The 10,181-nt window shown below is 33.9% G+C and overlaps 1 protein-coding gene across 4 annotated transcripts in view; it reads left to right on the forward strand.

Moving 5' to 3' along the window:
- Window positions 1-10,181, forward strand: part of LOC128878470 (UNC93-like protein) — a 31,674-nt gene that overhangs the window by 15,975 nt on the left and 5,518 nt on the right. For all 4 annotated transcript variants that reach the window (XR_008457410.1, XM_054126701.1, XM_054126702.1 and 1 more), the window contains exons 3-4: window positions 3,109-3,395; window positions 7,033-7,261. Coding sequence is in view for 3 of the 4 variants with exons in the window: in XM_054126701.1 (XP_053982676.1) it covers window positions 3,109-3,395; window positions 7,033-7,261 (516 nt within the window). In the remaining variant the exon portion in view is untranslated. The remainder of the gene's footprint in view (window positions 1-3,108; window positions 3,396-7,032; window positions 7,262-10,181) is intronic.

Below are 10,181 nucleotides of genomic sequence, written 5' to 3' on the forward strand. Positions count from 1 at the left end.
TGCTCGCTTTCACTGCATTGTGCTCGAGTGCACTATGACCCGTTTGCTGTAAAAGGGTCGAGCGTCTTTTACATTTTTTAATAAGCAGAAAGAAAGTGTCAGAAGAGGAGTCACTGGCCGGACGAGTGCTTCCTCTCTGTGTTTTATTTCAAACGACGTTTAAGAGGTACAGGCTGTCATAGCCAGCATTCAGGAATCTTTTCGTCAGGATTTAAATAAACGTTTTAATATAAAATAAAGTGCCACTTTACCGGAAAAGTATTGAACGTAGTATGTAAATCTTTATGGTGAGATTGATTTGAAAATTGCCGAGATACTGCAAGTTATCGCACGAATTTCTGCCATATTGAATTCTTTATTTATATAGAATAAATTTTATATTAATATGAATATTTATTACGGATGATAGGAAATTCACTATATGAGTTGTCTATATTGTTGTAATTATGCAAGAGGTGATTGAGAATATATAAACACAATATTTTGTTTTGAAATAAATCTTCCTATAATAATATAAATAAATAAAATAATTGCTCCAATTGATAAAATCGATGCTGGACTCTCAGAATTATTTCGTTAGAAGATGTCAACGTCTCCTGAATAAACAAAGGAATTATTTCTTTTCTGTACGGTATATTTATTTATGAATTATTTGTCAAGATTAAAATAAATATTTTAATCTAAAATAAAGAGTGATTTTACAACACGAGTATTGAACTTCTACTCTATTAAAAGACGTCCACGTCTATTCCAACCAATCTAAACCTATCGCAACATATTTCAATTTACTGTACGAAACGTGTATTTAAATCTCGAAAAAATATCCACGTGTTTCGGCTCTGACAACTGCGTGTATCTTGTTAAAACCTGAACAGTATGTTCGACGATTTTTATTCTGGGAATGGAGCGAACTAAGTGCCAGCAGTTCCTTATGAAACCATATAGACATCGTTGCGCTATCACGGCAGTAAACTTTATTATTGAAGTTTATTTTCCGTGAAATTTTCACCTTGGCTCGGAGTCGCAGTCCGCCTCCCATTTCCGGTTGTTAATTTACGTTGTGCGCCAAAACCGGATCTATTAAAATTCAGATAGCCCGTCTGCGAGGCACTTCATATTTCTCGACGATCCTACAATCGATAAAATTTTATTTTCGTCTGGTGACTATGCAGAATGTCCTTGGCGTCTCGTATAATTTTTCATTCTGTTTATAATATTCGATTACTAATTTATCTCTTTTTTTTCGAGTAATAATAGGATCATTAGAGTAATAATAGGATTTATTAAAAGAATATTGGAACACTAATTACGGAGTATCAATGCAATACTTTATATTGATCTGCACCTGTGATTAATGTCGTCTACAAGTCGGAGGTCGACGATCGAGTCATGCACGCGGATCCATAATGCTGTTGACCTGATAAGAATAGAAGTCAATGTACTATCAGTAGGATTATTAAAGATGATCAACTCGTGTGCATCTCTCGCCTTTCTAGAATATTATACTAGAAACTCCAGTTTTAGATCAAATTCCACATTATGTTATACATAAATAATAATTTTGATTAATAGTTTATACGAATTCTTCATATTTCTGCTCAATTTAAATTAATTTAAATCGCCAAAATCGGATATTATCCTCTACCAGTCTTTTGTTCAACCGTTGCTAATCATTTACAAATTTCCGAAAAATAACTGTGTATATTCTTAATGAAGCCTATTATTCTTCATTTATGTTTTTGTATTTTTTTTTCGAAGTTGTTTACTCGTATTGCATTGTATTTCATATAATATAATGTAAATGTATACGGAGTGTCTCGGAAATAGTGTAAGAAATGGTAATGGGGGATAGCTGAGAAGATTCTGAACCAGAAGTTCCTTTGCAAAAATGTCGTATGGTGCTTCGTTTTTAAATTATTAAGGAAAAACCACCGACCAATCGCAGCGTACAAATAGCGCGCGCTCAACTGGCAACGCCGCGACCTGGCGTGGCCAACCAATCCTGGCTCTCGCCTATGTTCTCGCGACTGAGCGCGCGATACTCGGACTCTGTGATTGGTCGATGGTTTTTCCTTAATAATTCAAAAACGAAGCATCATCCGACATTTTTGCAAAGGAAATTGTGATTCAGAATCATCTCAGCTACCCTTTCACCCATTTCCGGTTCTTAGATTAATTCTGGGACACCCTGTATATGTACTGATAATTCGTATAGCTATGTGCATGTTACTAAGAATATTAGTTTAATAACTTCAATAAAAAAGAATTGATTCAAAACATACCAAAGCACGTACTCATAGGAACCTACATTCATTATACACTTTTCTAAACAACAGTAACATCCACAGAAATGGATGACAGGACTTTTCATTAACTAACTAAAAAAATGAATTCCAAAGATAAGAGAATAACGAAAATAAATCTGGATAAGTTTCGTGTATTTGGTGACGTCAAAAAATTAAATATTGCAAGGAATGTTAAATTATCTAATCTTCGATAGTCTTATGACAAAGTGTTAACTTTATAGACATTTTCGCGAGTTTTAGCTTGACAGCCAACGTGTTGAAAGACCTTTTACGCTACCATTCAAAAAATTAATATAATAATTCTTCAGTCCGTTTTAACGTAAACCATCCTGAATATTTTAAACAATTCCAAACTATTTCGCACTATTACGAACAATTTATCATAAGAATATTCCTCTCTCTTCCAGCCATGCTCCCTATTAGCTCAACATAAACCACCCTAAAAATTCTAAACAATTCCAAACTATTTCGCACTATATAAAACAATTTATCATAAGAATATTCCTCTCCCTTCAGCCATGCTCCCTATTAGCTCAACATAAACCACCCTGAAAATTCTAAACAATTCCAAACTACATATTTCGCACTGTATAGAACGAACAATTTATCATAAGAATATTCCTCTCTCCTTCCATGCTCCCTATTACAACTAATTACGACCCTACTCTACCCTAACGTTTCCCACCTCCTTCGTAATACTACCACCATAATACTAACCATAGTAAAATAGGGACACGCGTAACGACTGAAGTTTGAATAGACTGCAAGCATAAACGCATCTTATCTCTTGCTTTCGTTGCAGCTTGCTGGGATGCAAATGGACGATATCACTCTGTATCCTGACGTACGTGCCCTTCATGGCCGCCCAGTTTTACCCGAAATTTTACACCATGATACCAGCTGGATTGCTGTTGGGAATCGGTGCTGGACCACTATGGTGCGCCAAGTGCACTTACCTGACCGTCGCCGCCGAGGCGTTCTCCACCCTCTCGGACGTGGCCGCTGACGTCCTCGTCACGAGATTCTTCGGTGTGTTCTTCATGTTCTACCAGATGGCGCAGGTCTGGGGAAATCTCATATCTTCGGCAGGTGCGTATGTTCGCGTAATTTCCACGAGGGGAAAAGAAATGAAGAAAAGTAAGAGGGTTAAGTCGGAGCAAAGTCGAGACCGCGATTTGCATCGGGGACGGTGCTGCTGGAACGAAGGATAAGTAAAAAAGTTATCTACCAGAGATATAATTGTGACGTTAACGATTAAGTCTTTGTACTTTCTTCTATCTTCCTTTTTTTTCTGTGCGAAAAGCAGCTTGCAATTTGCATTTTTATAAGACGACCGGAGGAGGAAGTTTCTCGGCCGCTAACGCGGGGAGGTTTTATTATCGCGGAAAATAATTCCCCCACCGGGTAGTTTAAATGAGACTGGACTGAAATAGCAAATATTTCTTGGTTAGAAATTATTCGTTAGGTTTCTCGAGTGTGTTTTGAAGGGAAGTAAGATTGGGCGAGTATTTTTAATGAGACTGTTAATGAGTTTGTAGTTGAGTAGTTTTAATCGTTTTGATGTATTCGAGAGGGGAAGATTGGAATTTTTATATATTTGGATATGTATATATTTTATATATTTGTTATTGTAATGCAAGGTGATTGAAAATAATTTTAATTTTCTGAAGTGGAGTACTTTTTGGTACTTTAAAATGTAAATTTATTTTTGTTATATTGCAAAACGAAGTGTCCAATTGAAAGTGCAAATATTCCAAAATCTTCGTATTTTATGTGTACAATTAATTATTATATCAATTTTATATTTCATTTAAGAATTACATTTTTTTTACCACACTGTCATGCATAATCATACACATATTACTCAGAGCATTAATCAATTCATACAAATTATATTTTATTCGTTAAATATAAAAATATACTGAAAAGTTAATTAAATGGTAACACAGTACTTCGAGTGTATTTTCAGAGGATCCTGCATATATTATTCAAACTATAATCAATTCATACAATTTATATTTTTTTCCTTAAAAATAAAATTATTCCCAAAAATTAATTAAATGGTAACACAGTACTTCGAGTGTATTTTCAGAGGACCATACACATATTATCCACACTATAAATCAATTTACACAAATTCTATTTTGTTAATCAAAAATAAAATTATTCTCAAAAATTAATTAAATGATAATACAATATTTCAATTCACACAAATTATATTTTTTCCTCAAAAATAAAATTATTCTCAAAGCACATTAAATGATAATACAGTGCTTTGAGTGTATAATTCAGAGGATCATACAAATATTATTCAGACTATTTAATCATAAATAAAATTATTCTCAAAAATTAATTAAATAGTAATACAGTACAGAATTTGTAATTGAATTATTCTCAAAGCTCATTGAATGGCAATCCAGTACTCCTAGTGTATTTTCACAGGAATTGTCGCCGTAGGTATCTCAAAACCGTAATTACAGTGCTACCATGAAACAAGACGGAATACCTATCAAGTAGAGTAACGAGTTTCTAGTCGAACAATCGTATTCGGTTTGGGAGTAGTTATCGGTATCTGAGACGGGGTCAATTTAATTATACTTAACAGTCCTCTGCCAGGAAAGCAGTAACAGTCCTTTCATCAGGCTGCCTTTTAAGTCGCAGCGTGCACGTTCTCGCGTATCTCTCCCAAGCTATCCTCCCCCAATTTCGTCCTGAAAATGAACGCTTTGATTGCGTCGCAATTTGCCGTAACGGAAACAATGTCGAGCGTTTTCGCTGCGAATTTTCGCAACGAAAGCATCGCGTGTTGCTCTATTCGTCAGATGGAGGAACGATTAAGCCACGCCGAAGGCGACTAAGTGCCGTAAAACGAGGCGACGCAAAGCTACCTAGATGAACGAAAAATCCGAGGAGATTCGTTTTAGAGCGGAAATTAATTAATTAACCAGCCACGGGCTGGTTTTAATTCCGCGACGCTTTGAAGGAAGGTATGCAAACAACGAATGCAACAAGCTACCCTTATTACATACTTCCAACGTGTCTCGTGACATTTCTGTGACGGCGACAATGTATCGTTCGTCGCACGGTCGAATGAACTCGCGAACGATAGATTCGGGATGGAAGCTTCTATAGAGCTGAGAATCTAATTTTCGGATTACCTCGATGCGCAAATGGGACGCGTTAGGGCAATCTCGTTGGCTGAATAGCAACTTTCAATTCACAGACTTACCGTCGACGTTACTCCTCGAGTGGTCGTTTATTTATGGCAAACAATATTTACTGGGAAATGATTCTAATCGTCTGAATAATAATTGTAATGCAACGAAAATAATTTTTTATAAATTTTTGAAGGTCTTGGAATATTTTTGACAATTTAAATTGCGAATATATTTGTCGTATATTATTGCAATATACATTTGTAATATTGACAAACGAAATTTACTGGGAATTATTCTAATCATCTGAATAATAATTCTAATCCAACGAAAATAATTTCTATAAATTTTAAAGGTTTGGAATATTTTTGACAGTTAAAATTTTGAATATATTTGTACTATATATTTATCGCAATATACATTTATGACATTAATAAACAAAATTTATCGAGAAATAATTCTAATCTTCCTAATAATAATCTAATGTAACGAAAATCATTTTCTACAAATTTTGAAAGTCTTGGAATATTTTTGGGAGTTTAAATTTTGAACATATTTGTACTATATATTTATGGCAATATACATTTATGATATTGATAAACAAAATTTACTGGGAAATGATTCTAATCCTCCGAATAATAATTCTAATCCAACGAAAATAATTTCTATAAATTTTGAATACCTTGAAATATTTTTGTACTCTATTATTGCAATATCCATTTATGACATTGATTACTTGTAATCAATACTAATCATATATATAAAATATATGCTTATTATATTACTAATTATATTCCAATCTTAGTTGAATACATTTCTCACTTTCTTACATTTCTTCCTAATCTGAACATTGGAAAATTTCTTTCGCCTACAAATTTCCCTCCCCTGTTTTCTTTTTTTTATAAAAGAAAATCTCCGTAGAAAATGAAAACTTTCTAGGAACTCTGTCATCCCCTTAGGGAACTTTAAACTTTATGACGCGTCTGCTTTATATCGAGTAAGGGAAAAAGGGAGAATCTTCGGAAACGAAGCTCTAGGTTCGCACCTGAAATTTACGAATTTCAACTGGTTTCATATTAATAAATCAAGGGAATGTGTGTTGACATCTGAGTGGTTTAGAGGAATTATTAATTCCATATCTGTTATTTAATGTATATATTTTTATAAATCAAAGCAATAATGTATTGTATGATTCTAAAATGCAAGTTGCAATTATTGTTATTCCCAAATATAAATAGAGATATATAATCCTATTTATAATCCTAAGTTCCTAAGAATTAATTCTAAGAAGAATTAGTTCCTAATTGCCGATGTCTATTTTCCTGATTTCTCTATAATTTAGTCAACCTTAATCATCATTAATCAAGTGACCCTTTAAATCATCACAAATTAATTCTAAATAAATATGACTTGAGAAGAAAAAACGAAACATCAAGCTACATCCAATAAAACAAAGCAAAGGATCTAACGAAAATTCGACTAAAAATTTCCTTCCTACTAGCCACGAATTTTTGTTAACATCAAAATTGAAAAAAAAAAGAATCTAACACGTTCTCGTTTCGCGTTTACAGTTCTCTCGTACGCGGTGGACGAGGTGCCAGCGAACGTCACGGTACTAAATAGCAGCGTCGTGGCGGAAGCGTGCGGGGCCAATTTCTGCGGCGCCACTTCCGGTAGCGCTGAATCCCCAGCAATAGAACGACCGCCGGAGGAAAGGATTCATCTGATTTCAAGCATTTATCTGGTCTGCATGATTGTCGCCTCCTTAATTGTCGCGTTCGGGGTTGATTCTCTCTCGAGGTAACGATCCAATTATTTGTTGTTTATCGTCGCGTTGCTAGCCGTGTAATTTCACGACAATTTTCCAGCTGAATAGAAACAGGGACGGTTACCCGAAGCTAAACTAACCATTGTTATTACGCAAGTTTTGCAGGGGAGGGGAGGGGGTGGGGTATCCAGTTAATTCGCCCTCGTAATTACGCCTTAGTCGGGGGCGATAATTCCGCTTGGTCGCGTACAGCGCGGATTTGTTTATGTTTCCAATACTATAGCGATGTTATAATAATGTATTCTCTAGCTGTATTCGGTTCCGACGAGTGTTGGAGGAACATTCTAATAGAATTACGATTTTCGAGTATGTATTGGTAACGTTATTATTAAAATATAATATAATATTTTATATAAAGTATTGTATGTAATACTTGCAATATTGTATATTAATAACATTGAATGTTACTGATATATACTCTGAAATCAAACATAGTTGCTTTAGGACATTTCTCGAACACTCAGAAAGTGTACATATACATGATATATATTCATTACATTTATCTAAAGTTTTTTTTTTTTTTTTTTTTGTTGAAGCTTTGAAACCTCAAAAGAGAGATTTATTTATTTTATATGTTGTGTTAACAGTTTACAGTAAAGACTGGATAAATGCAAGAAAATTAAAGCCCAAACATTGCATATAATATATAATATATATTTATTATATTTATCTACAGTTTTTTTTGTTAAAGCTTTGAAAGCTCAAAAGAGGGATTTATTTATTTTATATGTTGTGTTTAATAGTTTACAGTAATGACTGAATAAATGTAAGAAAATTAGAACCCAAACATTGCATTTATCCAGTCGAGGTTTCTATTCTGTGTTTACTTTAATTTGGCTCAAGTCGAGCGAATAGAAAAGGACAGAGAGTGAAAGAGAAAGAGGTCCGAGGAACAAAAGCAAATGGCCGAAACGTATCGGTGAGACTATAGATCCTGTCTTGCACTTATCCAGTCTTTACTGTATATCCGAGATAAATAAGCTACATAGTATTGGAAATGCGTCTTTGCTAACATACTAACCCAAAACGCTAGAGAAGTATACCTAAATGCAATTTTATTGTGCAAAGAAATTTAATTCTTATTATTGTTTGTTTAACTCTCAATGTTATTACGTAACAATGTTTTTCATTTAATTTCGTGCTCGACAATTAAAAGTATATGGTTGAAAGATCTCAATATCATATTGAAAATGCATGCAAAAAATAGCAACGTGGAAGAGATACGCACGAAGGGAATTTTTCATGTAAATTATTTATCGCACTCTCGTGTCTGTATTGGCTATACAACAGGGTTTAAAAATCGAATAAACGATTTATATTTAATTATAAATAAATGAACGTTAGGTATTCTTGGAATTATCCGGAAATTAATCCGTTCGGAATATGTTTCCCGTGGAAAAAGTAAATTAAATTTTGTGTTAAATTGTATATTTACCCGATCCTGGAAACGAATCGAATGGAGATGCACGCTGATGTTCTTGCAAATGTGATCGTCGAAAATATAAAATCTTGTTAATTGAAAAATCGTATTGACTTTTAAATCAACGATTTATTGAAAATCAAACACGGTGTGAAATTAATACTTCATCAAATGGAATAAAATTTCAAGAGATGTAAAATTGTAGATTCCTGTGATATTTTGTAGATTGCATTAATTTAATCATTCACCTGTACTTGTCATTAAATTAAAAATATTCGAAGACACTTCTTTTGGTTAGAACAATGCACGTCTATCAAACAATAAATTTTTTTCAAACGCAGTGGAGAGTTTACAAAAAAAATGTTTATATTTATTACTTTCGTATTTTGAAACAAAGGAGGGAAGAATTAAAACAAACCTTAATTTTAGCTTTTTTTTGTCTCTCCTTGAGTCTCCTTTCACAAATTATCAACACCATCTTCTGTTAGTTATAGCAATGTTCCCAAATCTGGATACTCACTAAATGACACTATTTACAATAACACTGAACACTGTTTATTATTATTTGAATATATATAATCGTACGTGTTAATTCTCTCCTCAGAAGCACTAAACTACCCCTACACCATTTTTCAAAACAATTAATCAAAGCTTATTAGAACTATTTAGTTCTTCGAAATAAGAAGCCTTCGGTAAAAATTGCGAGTGAATTTAAAATTAAAAAATGTGAAAATTGTTCAAGGACTGAATTACCCCTACACCATTTTTCAAAACAATTAACCAAAGCTTATTACAACTATATAGTTCTTTGAAATGCGAAGTCTTCGGTAAAAATTGCAAGTGAATTTAAAATTCAAAAATGTGAAAATTGTTCAAGATTAAATTATCGCGTAGGAGTCGATCGGTGTCTAGTCAAGAACTGATTTCAACAGAGGCTGTGGTATGTCCTTGCGGATGCTACAACGGCGAAGGAGGGGTGAAGGGATGCTAGAAGTTGGGTCTGGGGTGGCACGCGCGGCGAGGATAATTAACCGCGATTTACTTGGGTTTGCTATACCAGCGATCGCTATCGAGGATGAATAGAATTGAGACGCGAAAATTGTGGTTGACCGTGTTGATAATGGCGACCGCTAGGACCTCGATCTCTGACGAATTAATTGGATCGAGGCCGTTGCTCGCAAGCTGCAAAACACGAAATTCCTGGTAACCGATGCAATCCAAGTTCCTAGAAATCCTTCATACGTGACAAAATACGGATGAATTATTATTCTGATTTTTAAAGTCAATTTGTGAGGTTAGGAAAGCATGATTCTTATCAAACCGTATATGTTTTAATTAAAGAGAGAAGAAATTCCAATGTCTACAAGAAACAAGCGATATAACTATGAAAGAATATATGAGGAAATTAAAGAAATAAATTTTATACATATTGCACGTGGCACGAGAAAGGGACAGAACGTATTTCATATTCT

This window comes from Hylaeus volcanicus, chromosome 6 (assembly GCF_026283585.1).
Source record: "Hylaeus volcanicus isolate JK05 chromosome 6, UHH_iyHylVolc1.0_haploid, whole genome shotgun sequence".
Classification (NCBI taxonomy): Eukaryota; Metazoa; Arthropoda; class Insecta; order Hymenoptera; family Colletidae; genus Hylaeus; species Hylaeus volcanicus.